The following is a 22,380-nucleotide window of genomic DNA, read 5'->3' on the forward strand; positions in this document are numbered from 1 at the left end:
GGGGTAATATGGGAATTTCCCTCTATTATATCTCGGTAAATTTGCTTCCTTCCTTAAAATCTCCCTATTCTCTACCATTTGAGCGTACTGCATCATTTGTGAAAACCTCACTAGTCGACAAAACTCTACTTCTTGGTAACAACCCTCCAATAAAAGTTTCTTCCAAAATTTTCTCCTGAATATCCGATAAAGGGGCAACCAATTAACAAAAAGATTTCGATATTCCTCCGCACTTGAAGTTTGTTGTATTTGCAGAAACTGGCCGGAAAGAGACCCTTTTTGTATCGAACGAAATCGGATTAACAACTGTTCTTTCATATTTAACTAGTCAGTAAACTTATCTCTCCTCCTGAAACCGATACCAGTGTAGTGTCGGGCCCTCAAAACTAACCGTCGCTACCAGAAGCTTCTCGGAATCAGTTAATCTGTGTATCTGAAAATACCGATCCACGCGAAACAGCCACAAGTCTGGATCATCTTCGTTGAAGACAGGCATCTCAACTTTTAAAAATTTTTGCTGATCAGAATTTTCGTCTTCTATTTCACTTTTCTTCTCCTGATTTTCGTTTTTGATTTCTTTGCTTGTTGAACCTTCTCCTTCTTTAGATTTCGTCGGTGAAGTTTCTTATAAAAGAAATCGAAAATCGTGACCGTATTAGCCCTTCGTTCCTCACAGAGGAAAGGAATCATATTAAAAAAAAAGCAAGCTTCATTGGCTAAAAGAAGGGGATGAGAAGATGCTATTTTTATATTTAGGGCTTCCATTGGGGAGTTATCCATGACAAGCTACTTTTTGGCAGTCCATGATTGATAATAGACAAATGGAGAAGATTTAATCTGTCGAAGAGGAAGAGCAACTTTATGCCAATCCGTATTGATCAATCTCCCCCCTTATTATATGTCTTTGTTTGCAATGCCGGACACTGGAGCCTCCTCTTTGGAGAGGCTAGTGAGGAATTTTTCTGGGAGGGGCATGGAAGCAAAATCAACCACCTAGTTAAATGGGCCAAAGTTATTCGGCCTCAACTTGATGGAGGTTTAGGTTTGGGAGCACTACAAAATAAAAACTTGGCTTTCCTTGCCAAGTGGGGCTGGAGATTTACGAATGAAGAGGATTCTTTATGGAGGCAAGTTATCCGAAGCATCCATGGAAAAGAACCATTTAACTGGCACATGGTTGGTAATTCTGGTTATAGCCTTAAATGCCCTTGGATTCGTATCTCAAGAATTTGGAGGAAGGTGGAGTCCTTGCCCTCTTTCAAACTTGGTGATGGCTCAAGAATTTCCTTCTGGGCAGATGGGTGGATTGATAATCTTTCAAACTTTTGTAATTGCTGTGACTAGTTCTCAAACATGGAACTTGTCCAGGGACTTGCAATTATATTTTCATCCCTTTCCCCTTCAGCCTAAAAGTGCGACGGTTTACATTTCATTTTTCAATGATTCTTTTGTGCGCCTTCAAATTCCGCTTTATAGTACAGCCAAAGTTTTGAGGAAAAAGCCAAGACTCATGCGAGGTTAATGCATTAGCGACTCAATTTGAGGAATGTATAAGGAACATGAAAATAAACAAAAGTTAAGGAATGCCTCATCATGGTGTATTTTGTCTTAAGGCATTTGAAGACTATTCCATCTAGGAGTTTTATTTGAATTGGCGAGCCTTAACTTTTACATCATAGTCCTCTTGTATTGTTGTATTTTTTTTTTGTTCCTTCCTTGTTTGTACTCTCCCGCTATTTGGGTGTCTAATTTGGGCTGTGCATAAGCCTAAGTTTTACTTGGTTATATTAGATTCTTGGATATGATGAGGACGCTATGGGACTGTCAACCTAGTTGAGATGTTCGGGTGTGTCTCCTGATCCTTGGGCCTTTTTGTTCTATGCTCTTTACATAGTTCTTTTGTACTGTGAACATTAGCCTCATTTCTATCATTAATGAAATGGCTTGTTCTTTTTCAAAAAAAAGAAAAACCCATTTGTTTGTGTGCAACATTCAAATTCCTTTTCTAATTAATTCTACCGTCTTTTTGGCTACATATATTTGGAGTTCATTTTTTGCAACTTCTATAAGTAATCCTTCTCACCCTACCACTTAAAAATGTTTTACTTGTATTATTTGGTCGACTTTTCTAAATCTTAATGTTTGCAATTTAATAGAATTTTACTTTCATGAGTTGTCTGAAAGTTCTCACCAGGCACACAAGGGGAGATATGGCGAAAGCAACATCTGTCCGCAGTAGAATGTTTTAATTATTTATTGATGGGATGCTTGTTACAAGCTATAGCATTATATTTGCTATATGAGAAATTTCTATATTACTGAGTAAATCATAATAATTCAAAGTACATAACGATGTTTTACATAGGAAATAAATAGACCTCAAAGTAACCTCCACAGGAAAATTCATATATGGAAAATACCAAAAAGGAAAATACTAATAATTCATAAACCCTAATTTTCCTTTAACAACTTCCCTCAAACTCAAGGTTCTAGAATCTTGAACTTGAGTTTGCTAAGAAAACATCTAAATCAAATCAGTAGATCTAGGATAGAACAAAAAACTTATGATGAACCAAACACACAAGAAACTTCTTGGCTAAAGACAAACCCACAAAGAACGAAACGAAGAACTTCTGAGATAGAAGCATAGATCCTTGTATAGAGATCTATAACAACAAAATCTAGGAAGAACGGAAGAACTTATGGGCAATAACAAAGATCCTCATGGAGAGAGATGTAATAAATGACAGATGTTGCTGATCACACACAAAATTGAACTAGATTAATCTAAATCGCACTTATCTTGGGCCAACTGCCATGGATGCTGAAATGGCTTTCTTAATGGCCAACCAAGCATTAGCGACATCTGGAAAACTTGTCTTTGATCCTTTTGTTGGCACTGGGAGCATTCTTGTTGGCGCAGCTCATTTTGGAGCAATGACAATGGTAACTACTTTAAGGACATCACAATTTATCTCATAAAGAAATTGTCTGATTTTACAACATTTGGCTGATAGAAAACATGTGGGTGACTTAATATTCTAAATTGATAGCTTTGAACACATTCCTCTGAAGTCTTTTACTTTCTTTCTCATACATGACTTATGGGGCTACTTTTTCTATGCATTGGATATTATATTATAAGTTCGGGTTCAATCTTGTAGCGAACATTCATTGCATTCAGGGAACTTAATTTAAGGTAGTTTTCAGTTCCCATAGAATGCGTGTGAGAGAGATACCATTTGAATTCAAACTGACCAAAATGTATCAGGGGGCAGACATTGACATTAGGGTGGTACGTGATGGTTGTGGCCCTGATTGTAATGTTTGGAGCAACTTCAAGCAGGTAAATATGTTTTATAAATTCTTAGAACTCAAGGACACAAATGTACCACCTATAGAATAAATCCTGTTCAAGTAAGGTCATGCTTTATAATAAAATTCTACAATTCTAGGTTTAGAAATTTTGTTCATGGTGCTAGTCTTGGTTTATAATGCTCTATGTTGAAAGTTTGAAACTCTATGACTAACAGTAAAATACATGTGAGGGTGACAAGCATGATAAAGGATAACCGACTGTACTGCTAGTATTTTGCATGTGCAATTTTCTGTGATTCAACTGATTATGATAATATCAAATTTTGATGCTTTATGTTCCTATGTATGATCATAGATGTTTCATGCTGTAATGGTACTAATCTGTTTATTACTGCTTGCAGTATGGATTACCACCTCCAATTGCACTGTTAAGAGCAGATAATAATCTTCCTCCCTGGCGTCCAGGATTGAAGGAGGTACAGCAGCAATATTTGCACCAGTACTATTTATTTATTTTTCGTGGTGCTGAAGTTTCACTACCCTTGTTATATACTGATGGTCACTAATTCCTGTGGATACTGCTTAACATCTTTTTACAGATTTTCATTTACTTTTTATTTTTCTTAACAAGAACCTAATTTTTTTGTTGAGTAAATGTTTCAATGATTAAATGAAAAGTGACTGATGCCTAAAGAAAAAATGTAAAGTCATATGGAAGTGAATAAGGAACATAAATGAGAAAAAAAAAGTCAGAAGTATTCCAAAAAAAAAAAAACTGAAAGAATAATCTTACAAAGAACTTGAGGCGCCAATCAAATTTGTATCTTCAAAAACCATAAGAGCTTAGAGAACAAAAAAAAAAAAAAAGAACTTATTTAAATATTTTAAAGAGCTTTGAGTTTTGAGGTGGAAAAATTGTTCTCTTTGTGTTGTTTTTTTCCCCTGTTTTGTGGGGCTGTTTTGGATATGTTGTTTTTGGTTTTGGATCTTTGGTGGTTTGTTTTTATTTCCTTTGGTGCTTTGTTTTCATTTCCTTTGGTGCTTTGTTGTCATTTCTTTTAGTGCTTTTTTTTTTCTTCCTCTGTTTGTGTTTGAACTCCAGTATGTTGTACTTCAATAGTAAACTTTATTGATGAATAACGATGTAAATCCTTAGTAGAATATAAGAATACAAAGTCTCTCCAACTGTTATGCTATCTTTTAAGGATTAAACAAAAGACTCACTAATCTCTTTTAGTAACTAACTTTCTGTCCAAAACAGATTTCCTATTTATATTTCAACTAACCGACCTACTGCCTGACTCATTGACCCCTGGCCTTCTCACTAAGTAACTGCCCCTCTCAATGTCCTGAGTTTAATGTGGAGGAGCAAGCCATTTGTTCCGTTGGGCTAACCAAATCCAAGCCTGGTGTTTTTGTTGAGGCAATACAACATCTTTTAATTCTAGCTACACCAGCAGAGGTAATAATTTCCCAACACTGCTTTTTTCCTTTATGTGTTACTTTTGTCTTTTAGACTGGTATACATTGTCTGATCATGCAAAACTCAACAATAATCAAGACTTTAAACTGGTCTAAATCGATTGATCATGTAAAGTGACAAAGTCAAAACTAGCACATAGTACCTAGAGCTACTCTGTTGATTTGGCTGGTTTTCTGCACTATATCATTAAGTTAGGCCACTTGGATGTTGGGACCTCTTGGTTAGAAAATTCTTTCTAACAAGCAGGCTCAACCTCTTCATAAGTCATTCCACCCCTGATTAGCTTTTTTATGGAAGGTTGTAACATTTTACCGTTTAAGAAACAAATATAGGAAAGATGGTCATTCATTGATCAATATCCAGATGTTCTTCCAAAAGTTATTGCTACTGGCTCTACTAGGTCTACAGAGCTCCAAATTTCTTACACTCATGAAGCCAGCTTAAACAGAACTGATACTTAATATTTTTACTGGCTACAATTTTATGCAACAATATCTCTTCTTGCCTGGAGAAGGTCCCATATCATTTTTAGATAAAATGTCCACGTCTTTGTATTGAGAGATTTTGTATTTTTCTTGTAGCTTGTTTCTCCAAATTATAGAGAGGTGTCCATTTTCCAAATTCTTTCACATGGGATAAAACACTAGTGTAGTTTAGGTTTAACTATGTAAAGTTTCTTTTTCTATACCATATTTTACGGTGGACTCGAAGTGCTTTCCTATTAGCATATGTGCTGTACTGTTTGTTCAAGCTCACTCATTTTCCCAACTTTTCACCTGACTAAAGCACATGAAATCAACAGTATTATCAAGGTATCCAGTGAATTAAATTTGCCTTACGTCTGGTTTAGGAGGTGTAATATCAAGGTATCCAGTGAATTAAATTCATGAAGTTACAACTGTTGGTTGTAGTCCCCTTTTTTTGCGGTTTTACATTTGTGTATTTGATGGAACCCGTAGATGAAAATAGTAATTCGACATTATTGATTGAAATAATAGAAAAACAAAGTTTTGTTTCCCTCTCTCTCAAGGAATAACAGAAAGATACTGAATTCCAAAACACTCAAAAACGGACTCTCCCGCCCTTTAACAAACTTATTTATATTGCTGCCCTTCTCATCACTAACACGTGCCTCACCCTCACGTGTTATTTCTTATTTTCTCTCCTCTTGTATTGATATGGGAATCTCTCGACTCCCCAGCGAAGCCATCATCGTCCATCTTAAGTAGGAGAGCCATGCCGCTTCGGGCCAGAATGCATCGAGGTCCTTCGGTTTAAGAAAATGGGTGAGGAACTCTCGGCCCTTGGGCCAAGCCGCATTAAAATCACACACAGAAAGTAAGAGACCCAAGCCGCTGTGGACTAAAATGCGTTGGGTTCTTTCGATATCAGAACGGCGTGGGAACTCTCGACTCTTGACTAAAGCCATGGTATAATATCCCGTAGAAATTAAGAGAGCCAAGCCGCTTCGGGCAAGAATGCATCAGGTTCCTTCGATACCAAAAACTACATGCGGAAACTCTCGACTATTGGCCGGAGCCATGTTACAATCGCATGTAGAAAGTAGGAGAGCCAAGTCATTTGGGCCAGAATGCGTCAAGTTCATTCAGTATCAGAATCTGCTTTGGGAACTCTCGACTCTCAATTGAAGCCACTATACAATCACTCGTAGAAAGTAAGAGAGCCAAGTCGCTGCAGACCAAAATGCGTCGGGTTCCTTCGGTATCGAAACCTATATAGGAAACTCTCGACTCTCGATGAAGCCATAATCATTCGTGGAAAGTAGGAGAGCCATGCCGTTTCGGGCCAGAATGCGTCTAGTTCCTTCGATATCAAAAAATGCGTGCGGAACTCTCGACTCTTGGTCAGAGCTATATTATAATCGCACGTAGAAAGTAGAACAGCCAAGCTGCTTCGAGCTAGAATGCGTCAAGTTTCTTTGGTATCAGAATCTGCTTTGCGAACTCTCGACTCTCAACTGAATCCAGAATACAATCGGTCGTAGAAAGGAGAGCCATGCCATTTCGTGGTAGAATGCGTCAGGTTCCTTCGGTATCAAAACTTTTGTGGGGAACTCTCGACTCTCGACAGAAGCCCCAATACAATCCCCCGTAAAAAATAGTGGAGCCAAGCCGCTTTGGGCCAAAATTCATTAAGTTCCTTCGGTACAAAAACTGCATGGGGAACTCTCGACTCTTGGTCGAAGCCACATTTCAATCGCACGTAGAAAGGAGAGCCATGCCATTTCGTGTAGAATGCGTCAGGTTTCCTTCGGTATCAAAACTTTTGTGGGGAACTCTCGACTTTCGATAGAAGCCCCAATACAATCCCCCGTAGAAAATAGTGGAGCCAAGCCGCTTTGGGCCAAAATTCATTAAGTTCCTTCGGTACAAAAACTGCATGGGGAACTCTCGACTCTTGGTCGAAGCCACATTACAATCGCCCGTAGAAAGTAGGAGAGCCAAGCCGCTTTAGGCCATAATGCGTCGGGTTCCTTCGGTATCAAAACCTATATAGGAAACTCTCGACTCGCAATCGAAGCCATAATCGTCCGTAGAAAGGAGAGACATGCTGCTTCGGGCAAGAATGCATCGGGTTCTTTCGGTATAAAGAAAATGCGTGTGGAGCTCTGGGCTCTTGGCCGAAGCCACATTACAATCGCTCGTAGAAAGAAGTAGAGCAAAGCCGATCCAGGCTAGAATGTGTCGGGTTCCTTCTATATTAAAACTTGTGTGGAGAACTCTAGACTCTCGTCTGAAGCTACAATACAACTGCCCTAAGAAAAGAGGAGAGCGAAGCCGCTGTGGGCTAGAATGCATCGAGTTGCATCGATACTAGAACCTGCGTCGGGAACTTCTGACTCTCGCCTGAAGCCATAATCGCCCTTAGAAAGTAGGAGATCCAAGCCGCTACGGGCTTGAATTTCTTTGGTATTAGAAATTGCATGGGGAACTCTCGACTCTTGGCCGAAGCCACATAAAAATCGCTCGTAGAAAGTAGGAGTGCCAAGCCGCTTTGGGCTAGAATGGATTGGGTTCCTTCGATATTATAAATTGCGTGGGGAACTCTCGACTCTTGGCCCAAGCCATATTACAATCACCCGTAGAAAGTAGGAGAGCCAAGACGCTTCGAGCCAGAATGCATAAAGTTTCTTGGCTATATGAATTTGTTTTTTGCACTTTCGACTCTCAACTGAACCCACTATACAATCACTCGTAGAAAGTAAGAGAGCCAAGTCGCTGCAAACCAAAATGCGTCGGTTTCCTTCGGTATCGAAACCTATATAGGAAACTCTCGACTCTCGATGAAGCCATAATCATTCGTGGAAAGTAGGAGAGCCATGCCGTTTCGGGCCAGAATGCGTCTAGTTCCTTCGATATCAAAAAATGCGTGCGGAACTCTCGACTCTTGGTCAGAGCTATATTATAATCGCACGTAGAAAGTAGAAGAGCCAAGCTGCTTCGAGCTAGAATGCGTCAAGTTTCTTTGGTATCAGAATCTGCTTTGCGAACTCTCGACTCTCAACTGAATCCAGAATACAATCAGTCGTAGAAAGGAGAGCCATGCCATTTCGTGGTAGAATGCGTCAGGTTCCTTCGGTATCAAAACTTTTGTGGGGAACTCTTGACTTTCGACAGAAGCCCCAATACAATCCCCCGTAGAAAATAGTGGAGCCAAGCCGCTTTGGGCCGAAATTCATTAAGTTCCTTCGGTACAAAAACTGCATGGGGAACTCTCGACTCTTGGTCGAAGCCACATTACAATCGCCCGTAGAAAGTAGGAGAGCCAAGCCGCTTTAGGCCATAATGCGTCGGGTTCCTTCGGTATCAAAACCTATATAGGAAACTCTCGACTCGCAATCCGTTTATGGAAGGCTGTAACATTTTACCGTTTAAGAAACAAATATAGGAAAGATGGTCATTCATGATCAATATACAGATGTTCTTCCAAAAGTTATTGCTACTGGCTCTACTGGGTCTACAGAGCTCCAAATTTCTTACACTCATGAAGCCAGCTTAAACAGAACTGATACTTAATATTTTTACTAGCTACAATTTTATGCAACAATATCTCTTCTTGCTTAGAGAAGGTCCCATATCATTTTTAGATAAAATGTCCACGTTTCTCTTTGTAATTTGGTGTATTGAGAGATTTTGTATTTTTCTTGTAGCTTGTTTCTCCAAATTATAGAGAGGTGTCCATTTTCCAAATTCTTTCACATGGGATAAAACACTAGTGTAGTTTAGGTTTAACTATGTAAAGTTTCTTTTTCTATACCATATTTTACGGTGGACTCGAAGTGCTTTCCTATTAGCATATGTGCTGTACTGTTTGTTCAAGCTCACTCATTTTCCCAACTTTTCACCTGACTAAAGCACATGAAATCAACAGTATTATCAAGGTATCCAGTGAATTAAATTTGCCTTACGTCTGGTTTAGGAGGTGTAATATCAAGGTATCCAGTGAATTAAATTCATGAAGTTACAACTGTTGGTTGTAGTCCCCCTTTTTCGCGGTTTTACATTTGTGTATTTGATGGAACCCGTAGATGAAAATAGTAATTCGACATTATTGATTGAAATAATAGAAAAAAGAATTTTTGTTTCCCTCTCTCTCAAGGAATAACAGAAAGATACTGAATTCCAAAAAACTCAAAAACGGACTCTCCCGCCCTTTAACAAACTTATTTATATTGCTACCCTTCTCATCACTCACACGTGCCTCACCCTCACGTGTTATTTCTTATTTTCTCTCCTCTTGTACTGATATAATATTGGTGGTCTATCATTACTCTCCTTCTCCAAATTCACCTTGTCCTCAAGGTGAAAATCTGGAAAACGCTGCTTCAAATCCTCATATAACTCCCAAGTAGCCTCGTATTGTGGAAGACCCTTCCACTGCACCAACACATCCCAACTTCCCGCTTTGTTTTTCGAATAACCATAAACCTCTTCTGGGATATCTCTCCATTCATGATTTTCAATTAAACATGGAACATCATTCCTGTCTTCCTCGTGCTCTCCTATTACTTTCTTTAGCTGAGATACATGAAATACTAGATGTATGGTAGAATTCCCTGGTAGTTCTAGCTTGTAAGCTACCTGACCAATTTTAGCTATCACTATGTGGTCCAAAGAATTTAGGAGAGGGCTTTTCATTTCTTTTTCTTCTAACAGTCACTTGCCGATATGGTCTTATCTTTAACAATACCAAATCCCCAACTTGGTAATGAACTTCTCTTCTCTTCATGTCTGCATACTTCTTCATTTTGTCATGTGCAATTCTCAAATGTTTCCGTAGAGCTCCTAACACCACATCTCTTTCCTTCAACTATTCATCTAATGTGGAGTTAGTAGTGTCCCTCTCCCCATAGTATTCCAAAGGAGGTGGCAAATGCCCGTATACAGCCTGAAACAGTGTGACTCCTATTGCACGCTGATATGTAGTGTTATACCAGTATTCCGCCCAAAGGATCCATTTAACCCATTCTTTTGGCTTTTCCCCACAAAAGCAACCAAGAACGTCTCTACTCCACGATTAACAACTTCTGTTTGACCATCCGTTTGTGGATGATACGCTGTACTGTGGTTCAACTTTGTTCCTGCCAAGCGAAATAATTCTCTCCAAAAGTGACTCAAGAATACCTTGTCTCTATCCGAGACAATGGATTTGGGATATCCGAATGAGGCTGGAATGCGTCAGGTTCCTTCTCTATTAAAACCTGTGTGGAGAATTCTTGACTCTCGATTGAAGCCACAATACAATTGCGCCTAAGAAAGTAGGAGTGCCAAGCTGCTTCGAGCTAGAAGGTGTCAGGGTTGCATCGTCAACAGAACCTGCGTGGAAAACTCTCGACTGTCTCCTGAAGCCATAATTGCCCATTGTAAGTAGGAGGGCCAAGACGCTTCGGGCCAGATTATGTCGGATTCCTTCGGTATTAGAAAATGCTTGGGGAACTCTTGGCTCTTGGTCGAAGCAACATAACAATCGCCCGGAGAAAGTAGGAGAGCCAAGCCGCTTCGGGCGAGAATGCATCGTATTCTTTAGGTATCAGAAACTGCATGGGAACTCTCGACTCTTGGCCGAAGCCACATTTCAATCGCACATAGAAAGTGGGAGAGCCAAGCCGCTTCAGGCCAGAATGCGTCAAGTTCGTACGACATCTGAATTTGCTTTGGGAACTCTCGATTCTCAACTGAAGCCACAATACAATCAATCGTAGAAAGTAGGACAGCCAAGCCGCTTCGGGCCAGAATGCGTAAAGTTCCTTTGGTATCAGAATCTTCTTGGGAACTGTCGATTCTCAACTGAAGCCACAATACAATCACGCGTAGAAAGTAGGAGAGCCAAGCCGCCTCGAGCCATAATGCGTCAAGTTCCTTCGATATCAGAATTGCGTGGGGAACTCTCGATTCTCGAAGCAAAGGTCACAATTCCTTCGCCCGTATAAAGTAGGAGAGCCAAGCCTCTTCGGACAAGAATGCATCTGGTTCCTTTGGTATCAGAAACTGCGTGGGAAACTCTTGACTCTTGGTCGAAGCCACATCAAAATTTCTCGTAGAAAGTAGGAGAGCTAAGTCACTTCATGCCAGAATGCATCGGGTTCGTTCGGTATTAAAAAATGCATGGATCTACATTATAATCACCCATAGAAAGAAGGGGAGCGAAGTCGATTTGGGCTAGAATGCATTAGGTTTCTTCTCTATTAAAACTGTGTGGAGAACTCTGGACTCTCGGCTGAAGCCACAATAAAATTGCCTTAAGAAAGTAGGAGAGCCAACTTGCTTCAGACAAGAATGCATCGGGTTGCAACGATATTAGAACATGCGTGCGGAACTCCCGACTCTCGCCTGAAGCCATAATCGCCCATAGAAAGTTGGGGAGCAAAGCTGCTTCGGGCTAGAATGCATCGAATTCTTTCAATATTAGAAACTGCGTAGGGAACTCTCGACTCTTGGTCGAAGCCACATAACAATTACCAGTGGAAAGTAGGAAAGCCAAGTCGCTTCGGGCCAGAATGGATCGGGTTCCTTCGCGGTATTAGAAACTGCATGGGGAACTCTCGACTCCTGGCCCAAGTCACATTACCATCGCCCATAGAAAGTAGGAGAAGCAAGCCACTTCGAGCAAGAATACATCGGGTTCCTTTAGCGTCAAACCTATGTGGGGAACTTTTGACTCTCGGTCGAAGCCACATTACAATCATCCGTAGAAATTAGGAGTGCCAAGCTGCTTCGAGCCAAAATGGGTCAGTTCCTACGATATTAGAAATTGTGTGGGAAACACTCGACTCTTGGCCCAAGCCATATTAAAAGCACACGTAGAAAGTAGGAGAGCCAAGCCACATCAGACTAGAATACGTTAGGTTCTTTTGATATCAAAACTGCGTGGGGAACTCTCGACTCTTGATCGAAGCCAAAGTACAATCGGCCGTAGAAATTAGGAGAGCCAAGCCTCTTCGGGCAAGAATGCATCGGGTTCCTTCGATATTAGAAACTGCGTGGGAAACTCTCGACTCTCAATTGAATCCACTCTACAATCACTCGTAGAAAGTAGGAGAGCCAAGCCGCTTTGTGCCTGAATGTGTCAGGTTCCTTTGTTATCAGAACTGCGTGGGGATTTCTCGACTCTCGACAGAAGCCCCAATACAATCCCCCGTAGAAAATAGTAGAGCCAAGCCGCTTTTGGCCAAAATTCATTAAGTTCCTTCGGTACAAAAACTGCATGGGGAACTCTCGACTCTTGGCCGAAGCCACATTTCAATCGCACGTAGAAAGGAGAGCCATGCCATTTCGTGGTAGAATGCGTCAGGTTCCTTCGGTATCAAAACTTTTGTGGGGAACTCTCGACTTTCGATAGAAGCCCCAATACAATCCCCCGTAGAAAATAGTGGAGCCAAGCCGCTTTGGGCCAAAATTCATTAAGTTCCTTCGGTACAAAAACTGCATGGGGAACTCTCGACTCTTGGTCGAAGCCACATTACAATCGCCCGTAGAAAGTAGGAGAGCCAAGCCGCTTTAGGCCATAATGCGTCGGGTTCCTTCGGTATCAAAACCTATATAGGAAACTCTCGACTCGCAATCGAAGCCATAATCGTCCGTAGAAAGGAGAGACATGCTGCTTCGGGCAAGAATGCATCGGGTTCTTTCGGTATAAGAAAATGCGTGTGGAGCTCTGGGCTCTTGGCCGAAGCCACATTACAATCGCTCGTAGAAAGAAGTAGAGCAAAGCCGATCCAGGCTAGAATGTGTCGGGTCCTTCTATATTAAAACTTGTGTGGAGAACTCTAGACTCTCGTCTGAAGCTACAATACAACTGCCCTAAGAAAAGAGGAGAGCGAAGCCGCTGTGGGCTAGAATGCATCGAGTTGCATCGATACTAGAACCTGCGTCGGGAACTTCTGACTCTCGCCTGAAGCCATAATCGCCCTTAGAAAGTAGGAGATCCAAGCCGCTACGGGCTTGAATTTCTTTGGTATTAGAAATTGCATGGGGAACTCTCGACTCTTGGCCGAAGCCACATAAAAATCGCTCGTAGAAAGTAGGAGTGCCAAGCCGCTTTGGGCTAGAATGGATTGGGTTCCTTCGATATTATAAATTGCGTGGGGAACTCTCGACTCTTGGCCCAAGCCATATTACAATCACCCGTAGAAAGTAGGAGAGCCAAGACGCTTCGAGCCAGAATGCATAAAGTTTCTTGGCTATATGAATTTGTTTTTTGCACTTTCGACTCTCAACTGAACCCACTATACAATCACTCGTAGAAAGTAAGAGAGCCAAGTCGCTGCAAACCAAAATGCGTCGGTTTCCTTCGGTATCGAAACCTATATAGGAAACTCTCGACTCTCGATGAAGCCATAATCATTCGTGGAAAGTAGGAGAGCCATGCCGTTTCGGGCCAGAATGCGTCTAGTTCCTTCGATATCAAAAAATGCGTGCGGAACTCTCGACTCTTGGTCAGAGCTATATTATAATCGCACGTAGAAAGTAGAAGAGCCAAGCTGCTTCGAGCTAGAATGCGTCAAGTTTCTTTGGTATCAGAATCTGCTTTGCGAACTCTCGACTCTCAACTGAATCCAGAATACAATCAGTCGTAGAAAGGAGAGCCATGCCATTTCGTGGTAGAATGCGTCAGGTTCCTTCGGTATCAAAACTTTTGTGGGGAACTCTTGACTTTCGACAGAAGCCCCAATACAATCTCCCATAGAAAATAGTGGAGCCAAGCCGCTTTGGGCCGAAATTCATTAAGTTCCTTCGGTACAAAAACTGCATGGGGAACTCTCGACTCTTGGTCGAAGCCACATTACAATCGCCCGTAGAAAGTAGGAGAGCCAAGCCGCTTTAGGCCATAATGCGTCGGGTTCCTTCGGTATCAAAACCTATATAGGAAACTCTCGACTCGCAATCCGTTTATGGAAGGCTGTAACATTTTACCGTTTAAGAAACAAATATAGGAAAGATGGTCATTCATGATCAATATACAGATGTTCTTCCAAAAGTTATTGCTACTGGCTCTACTGGGTCTACAGAGCTCCAAATTTCTTACACTCATGAAGCCAGCTTAAACAGAACTGATACTTAATATTTTTACTAGCTACAATTTTATGCAACAATATCTCTTCTTGCTTAGAGAAGGTCCCATATCATTTTTAGATAAAATGTCCACGTTTCTCTTTGTAATTTGGTGTATTGAGAGATTTTGTATTTTTCTTGTAGCTTGTTTCTCCAAATTATAGAGAGGTGTCCATTTTCCAAATTCTTTCACATGGGATAAAACACTAGTGTAGTTTAGGTTTAACTATGTAAAGTTTCTTTTTCTATACCATATTTTACGGTGGACTCGAAGTGCTTTCCTATTAGCATATGTGCTGTACTGTTTGTTCAAGCTCACTCATTTTCCCAACTTTTCACCTGACTAAAGCACATGAAATCAACAGTATTATCAAGGTATCCAGTGAATTAAATTTGCCTTACGTCTGGTTTAGGAGGTGTAATATCAAGGTATCCAGTGAATTAAATTCATGAAGTTACAACTGTTGGTTGTAGTCCCCCTTTTTCGCGGTTTTACATTTGTGTATTTGATGGAACCCGTAGATGAAAATAGTAATTCGACATTATTGATTGAAATAATAGAAAAAACAAATTTTTGTTTCCCTCTCTCTCAAGGAATAACAGAAAGATACTGAATTCCAAAAAACTCAAAAACGGACTCTCCCGCCCTTTAACAAACTTATTTATATTGCTACCCTTCTCATCACTCACACGTGCCTCACCCTCACGTGTTATTTCTTATTTTCTCTCCTCTTGTACTGATATAATATTGGTGGTCTATCATTACTCTCCTTCTCCAAATTCACCTTGTCCTCAAGGTGAAAATCTGGAAAACGCTGCTTCAAATCCTCATTAATTACTACTCCAAGTAGCCTCGTATTGTGGAAGACCCTTCCACTGCACCAACACATCCCAACTTCCCGCTTTGTTTTTCGAATAACCATAAACCTCTTCTGGGATATCTCTCCATTCATGATTTTCAATTAAACATGGAACATCATTCCTGTCTTCCTCGTGCTCTCCTATTACTTTCTTTAGCTGAGATACATGAAATACTAGATGTATGGTAGAATTCCCTGGTAGTTCTAGCTTGTAAGCTACCTGACCAATTTTAGCTATCACTATGTGGTCCAAAGAATTTAGGAGAGGGCTTTTCATTTCTTTTTCTTCTAACAGTCACTTGCCGATATGGTCTTATCTTTAACAATACCAAATCCCCAACTTGGTAATGAACTTCTCTTCTCTTCATGTCTGCATACTTCTTCATTTTGTCATGTGCAATTCTCAAATGTTTCCGTAGAGCTCCTAACACCACATCTCTTTCCTTCAACTATTCATCTAATGTGGAGTTAGTAGTGTCCCTCTCCCCATAGTATTCCAAAGGAGGTGGCAAATGCCCGTATACAGCCTGAAACAGTGTGACTCCTATTGCACGCTGATATGTAGTGTTATACCAGTATTCCGCCCAAAGGATCCATTTAACCCATTCTTTTGGCTTTTCCCCACAAAAGCAACCAAGAACGTCTCTACTCCACGATTAACAACTTCTGTTTGACCATCCGTTTGTGGATGATACGCTGTACTGTGGTTCAACTTTGTTCCTGCCAAGCGAAATAATTCTCTCCAAAAGTGACTCAAGAATACCTTGTCTCTATCCGAGACAATGGATTTGGGATATCCGAATGAGGCTGGAATGCGTCAGGTTCCTTCTCTATTAAAACCTGTGTGGAGAATTCTTGACTCTCGATTGAAGCCACAATACAATCGCCCTAAGAAAGTAGGAGTGCCAAGCTGCTTCGAGCTAGAAGGTGTCAGGGTTGCATCGTCAACAGAACCTGCGTGGAAAACTCTCGACTGTCTCCTGAAGCCATAATTGCCCATTGTAAGTAGGAGGGCCAAGACGCTTCGGGCCAGATTATGTCGGATTCCTTCGGTATTAGAAAATGCTTGGGGAACTCTTGGCTCTTGGTCGAAGCAACATAACAATCGCCCGGAGAAAGTAGGAGAGCCAAGCCGCTTCGGGCGAGAATGCATCGTATTCTTTAGGTATCAGAAACTGCATGGGAACTCTCGACTCTTGGCCGAAGCCACATTTCAATCGCACATAGAAAGTGGGAGAGCCAAGCCGCTTCAGGCCAGAATGCGTCAAGTTCGTACGACATCTGAATTTGCTTTGGGAACTCTCGATTCTCAACTGAAGCCACAATACAATCAATCGTAGAAAGTAGGACAGCCAAGCCGCTCCGGGCCAGAATGCGTAAAGTTCCTTTGGTATCAGAATCTGCTTGGGAACTGTCGATTCTCAACTGAAGCCACAATACAATCACGCGTAGAAAGTAGGAGAGCCAAGCCGCCTCGAGCCATAATGCGTCAAGTTCCTTCGATATCAGAATTGCGTGGGGAACTCTCGATTCTCGAAGCAAAGGTCACAATTCCTTCGCCCGTATAAAGTAGGAGAGCCAAGCCTCTTCGGACAAGAATGCATCTGGTTCCTTTGGTATCAGAAACTGCGTGGGAAACTCTTGACTCTTGGTCGAAGCCACATCAAAATTTCTCGTAGAAAGTAGGAGAGCTAAGTCACTTCATGCCAGAATGCATCGGGTTCGTTCGGTATTAAAAAATGCATGGATCTACATTATAATCACCCATAGAAAGAAGGGGAGCGAAGTCGATTTGGGCTAGAATGCATTAGGTTTCTTCTCTATTAAAACTGTGTGGAGAACTCTGGACTCTCGGCTGAAGCCACAATAAAATTGCCTTAAGAAAGTAGGAGAGCCAACTTGCTTCAGACAAGAATGCATCGGGTTGCAACGATATTAGAACATGCGTGCGGAACTCCCGACTCTCGCCTGAAGCCATAATCGCCCATAGAAAGTTGGGGAGCAAAGCTGCTTCGGGCTAGAATGCATCGAATTCTTTCAATATTAGAAACTGCGTAGGGAACTCTCGACTCTTGGTCGAAGCCACATAACAATTACCAGTGGAAAGTAGGAAAGCCAAGTCGCTTCGGGCCAGAATGGATCGGGTTCCTTCGCGGTATTAGAAACTGCATGGGGAACTCTCGACTCCTGGCCCAAGTCACATTACCATCGCCCATAGAAAGTAGGAGAAGCAAGCCACTTCGAGCAAGAATACATCGGGTTCCTTTAGCGTCAAACCTATGTGGGGAACTTTTGACTCTCGGTCGAAGCCACATTACAATCATCCGTAGAAATTAGGAGTGCCAAGCTGCTTCGAGCCAAAATGGGTCAGTTCCTACGATATTAGAAATTGTGTGGGAAACACTCGACTCTTGGCCCAAGCCATATTAAAAGCACACGTAGAAAGTAGGAGAGCCAAGCCACATCAGACTAGAATACGTTAGGTTCTTTTGATATCAAAACTGCGTGGGGAACTCTCGACTCTTGATCGAAGCCAAAGTACAATCGGCCGTAGAAATTAGGAGAGCCAAGCCTCTTCGGGCAAGAATGCATCGGGTTCCTTCGATATTAGAAACTGCGTGGGAAACTCTCGACTCTCAATTGAATCCACTCTACAATCACTCGTAGAAAGTAGGAGAGCCAAGCCGCTTTGTGCCTGAATGTGTCAGGTTCCTTTGTTATCAGAACTGCGTGGGGATTTCTCGACTCTCGACAGAAGCCCCAATACAATCCCCCGTAGAAAATAGTAGAGCCAAGCCGCTTTTGGCCAAAATTCATTAAGTTCCTTCGGTACAAAAACTGCATGGGGAACTCTCGACTCTTGGCCGAAGCCACATTTCAATCGCACGTAGAAAGGAGAGCCATGCCATTTCGTGGTAGAATGCGTCAGGTTCCTTCGGTATCAAAACTTTTGTGGGGAACTCTCGACTTTCGATAGAAGCCCCAATACAATCCCCCGTAGAAAATAGTGGAGCCAAGCCGCTTTGGGCCAAAATTCATTAAGTTCCTTCGGTACAAAAACTGCATGGGGAACTCTCGACTCTTGGTCGAAGCCACATTACAATCGCCCGTAGAAAGTAGGAGAGCCAAGCCGCTTTAGGCCATAATGCGTCGGGTTCCTTCGGTATCAAAACCTATATAGGAAACTCTCGACTCGCAATCGAAGCCATAATCGTCCGTAGAAAGGAGAGACATGCTGCTTCGGGCAAGAATGCATCGGGTTCTTTCGGTATAAGAAAATGCGTGTGGAGCTCTGGGCTCTTGGCCGAAGCCACATTACAATCGCTCGTAGAAAGAAGTAGAGCAAAGCCGATCCAGGCTAGAATGTGTCGGGTTCCTTCTATATTAAAACTTGTGTGGAGAACTCTAGACTCTCGTCTGAAGCTACAATACAACTGCCCTAAGAAAAGAGGAGAGCGAAGCCGCTGTGGGCTAGAATGCATCGAGTTGCATCGATACTAGAACCTGCGTCGGGAACTTCTGACTCTCGCCTGAAGCCATAATCGCCCTTAGAAAGTAGGAGATCCAAGCCGCTACGGGCTTGAATTTCTTTGGTATTAGAAATTGCATGGGGAACTCTCGACTCTTGGCCGAAGCCACATAAAAATCGCTCGTAGAAAGTAGGAGTGCCAAGCCGCTTTGGGCTAGAATGGATTGGGTTCCTTCGATATTATAAATTGCGTGGGGAACTCTCGACTCTTGGCCCAAGCCATATTACAATCACCCGTAGAAAGTAGGAGAGCCAAGACGCTTCGAGCCAGAATGCATAAAGTTTCTTGGCTATATGAATTTGTTTTTTGCACTTTCGACTCTCAACTGAACCCACTATACAATCACTCGTAGAAAGTAAGAGAGCCAAATCGCTTCGTGCCAGAATGCATCAGGTCCTTCTATATCAGAACTGCGTGGGAAAATCTTGACTTTCGACAGAAAGCCACAATACAATCGCCCGTAGAAAGTAGGAGAGCCAAGCTGCTTTAGGCCAGAATGCGTCGGGTTCCTTCGGTATCAAAACCTATATGGGAATCTCTCGACTCCCCACCGAAGCCATCATCGTCCATCTTAAGTAGGAGAGCCATGCCGCTTCGGGCCAGAATGCATCGAGGTCCTTCGGTTTAAGAAAATGCGTGAGGAACTCTCGGCCCTTGGGCCAAGCCGCATTAAAATCACACACAGAAAGTAAGAGACCAAGCCGCTGTGGACTAAAATGCGTTAGGTTCTTTCGATATCAGAACGGCGTGGAACTCTCGACTCTTGACTAAAGCCATGGTATAATATCCCGTAGAAATTAAGAGAGCCAAGCCGCTTCGGGCAAGAATGCATCAGGTTCCTTCGATACCAAAAACTACATGCAGAAACTCTCGACTATTGGCCGGAGCCATGTTACAATCGCATGTAGAAAGTAGGAGAGCCAAGTCATTTGGGCCAGAATGCGTCAAGTTCATTCAGTATCAGAATCTGCTTTGGGAACTCTCGACTCTCAATTGAAGCCACTATACAATCACTCGTAGAAAGTAAGAGAGCCAAGTCGCTGCAGACCAAAATGCGTCGGGTTCCTTCGGTATCGAAACCTATATAGGAAACTCTCGACTCTCGATGAAGCCATAATCATTCGTGGAAAGTAGGAGAGCCATGCCGTTTCGGGCCAGAATGCGTCTAGTTCCTTCGATATCAAAAAATGCGTGCGGAACTCTCGACTCTTGGTCAGAGCTATATTATAATCGCACGTAGAAAGTAGAAGAGCCAAGCTGCTTCGAGCTAGAATGCGTCAAGATTCTTTGGTATCAGAATCTGCTTTGCGAACTCTCGACTCTCAACTGAATCCAGAATACAATCAGTCGTAGAAAGGAGAGCCATGCCATTTCGTGGTAGAATGCGTCAGGTTCCTTCGGTATCAAAACTTTTGTGGGGAACTCTCGACTTTCGACAGAAGCCCAATACAATCCCCCGTAGAAAATAGTGGAGCCAAGCCGCTTTGGGCCAAAATACATTAAGTTCCTTCGGTACAAAAACTGCATGGGGAACTCTCGACTTTTGGTCGAAGCCACATTACAATCGCCCGTAGAAAGTAGGAGAGCCAAGCCGCTTTAGGCCATAATGCATCGGGTTCCTTCGGTATCAAAACCTATATAGGAAACTCTCGACTCGCAATCCGTTTATGGAAGGCTGTAACATTTTACCGTTTAAGAAACAAATATAGGAAAGATGGTCATTCATTGATCAATATACATATGTTCTTCCAAAAGTTATTGCTACTGGCTCTACTGGGTCTACAGAGCTCCAAATTTCTTACACTCATGAAGCCAGCTTAAACAGAACTGATACTTAATATTTTTACTAGCTACAATTTTATGCAACAATATCTCTTCTTGCTTAGAGAAGGTCCCATATCATTTTTAGATAAAATGTCCACGTTTCTCTTTGTAATTTGGTGTATTGAGAGATTTTGTATTTTTCTTGTAGCTTGTTTCTCCAAATTATAGAGAGGTGTCCATTTTCCAAATTCTTTCACATGGGATAAAACACTAGTGTAGTTTAGGTTTAACTATGTAAAGTTTCTTTTTCTATACCATATTTTACGGTGGACTCGAAGTGCTTTCCTATTAGCATATGTGCTGTACTGTTTGTTCAAGCTCACTCATTTTCCCAACTTTTCACCTGACTAAAGCACATGAAATCAACAGTATTATCAAGGTATCCAGTGAATTAAATTTGCCTTACGTCTGGTTTAGGAGGTGTAATATCAAGGTATCCAGTGAATTAAATTCATGAAGTTACAACTGTTGGTTGTAGTCCCCCTTTTTCGCGGTTTTACATTTGTGTATTTGATGGAACCCGTAGATGAAAATAGTAATTCGACATTATTGATTGAAATAATAGAAAAACAAATTTTTGTTTCCCTCTCTCTCAAGGAATAACAGAAAGATACTGAATTCCAAAAAACTCAAAAACGGACTCTCCCGCCCTTTAACAAACTTATTTATATTGCTACCCTTCTCATCACTCACACGTGCCTCACCCTCACGTGTTATTTCTTATTTTCTCTCCTCTTGTACTGATATAATATTGGTGGTCTATCATTACTCTCCTTCTCCAAATTCACCTTGTCCTCAAGGTGAAAATCTGGAAAACGCTGCTTCAAATCCTCATATAACTCCCAAGTAGCCTCGTATTGTGGAAGACCCTTCCACTGCACCAACACATCCCAACTTCCCGCTTTGTTTTTCGAATAACCATAAACCTCTTCTGGGATATCTCTCCATTCATGATTTTCAATTAAACATGGAACATCATTCCTGTCTTCCTCGTGCTCTCCTATTACTTTCTTTAGCTGAGATACATGAAATACTAGATGTATGGTAGAATTCCCTGGTAGTTCTAGCTTGTAAGCTACCTGACCAATTTTAGCTATCACTATGTGGTCCAAAGAATTTAGGAGAGGGCTTTTCATTTCTTTTTCTTCTAACAGTCACTTGCCGATATGGTCTTATCTTTAACAATACCAAATCCCCAACTTGGTAATGAACTTCTCTTCTCTTCATGTCTGCATACTTCTTCATTTTGTCATGTGCAATTCTCAAATGTTTCCGTAGAGCTCCTAACACCACATCTCTTTCCTTCAACTATTCATCTAATGTGGAGTTAGTAGTGTCCCTCTCCCCATAGTATTCCAAAGGAGGTGGCAAATGCCCGTATACAGCCTGAAACAGTGTGACTCCTATTGCACGCTGATATGTAGTGTTATACCAGTATTCCGCCCAAGGGATCCATTTAACCCATTCTTTTGGCTTTTCCCCACAAAAGCAACCAAGAACGTCTCTACTCCACGATTAACAACTTCTGTTTGACCATCCGTTTGTGGATGATACGCTGTACTGTGGTTCAACTTTGTTCCTGCCAAGCGAAATAATTCTCTCCAAAAGTGACTCAAGAATACCTTGTCTCTATCCGAGACAATGGATTTGGGATATCCGAATGAGGCTGGAATGCGTCAGGTTCCTTCTCTATTAAAACCTGTGTGGAGAATTCTTGACTCTCGATTGAAGCCACAATACAATCGCCCTAAGAAAGTAGGAGTGCCAAGCTGCTTCGAGCTAGAAGGTGTCAG

At 41.7% G+C, this 22,380-nt stretch overlaps 1 protein-coding gene across 9 annotated transcripts in view; it reads left to right on the plus strand.

Annotated features, from left to right (window-relative positions):
- The window catches only part of LOC116405078 (tRNA (guanine(10)-N2)-methyltransferase homolog), a 130,221-nt gene that overhangs the window by 9,439 nt on the left and 98,402 nt on the right, over positions 1-22,380 (plus strand). For 8 of the 9 annotated variants that reach the window (XM_031888703.1, XM_031888704.1, XM_031888700.1 and 5 more), the window contains exons 6-7: positions 3,272-3,346; positions 3,720-3,794. In XM_031888703.1, coding sequence (XP_031744563.1) covers positions 3,272-3,346; positions 3,720-3,794 — 150 coding nt within the window. Of the gene's footprint in view, positions 1-2,829; positions 2,947-3,271; positions 3,347-3,719; positions 3,795-22,380 lie in introns of all 9 variants that reach the window. The other variant, XM_031888702.1, reaches the window with a different exon arrangement.

Source organism: Cucumis sativus, chromosome 7, assembly GCF_000004075.3.
Source record: "Cucumis sativus cultivar 9930 chromosome 7, Cucumber_9930_V3, whole genome shotgun sequence".
Taxonomy (NCBI): Eukaryota; Viridiplantae; Streptophyta; class Magnoliopsida; order Cucurbitales; family Cucurbitaceae; genus Cucumis; species Cucumis sativus.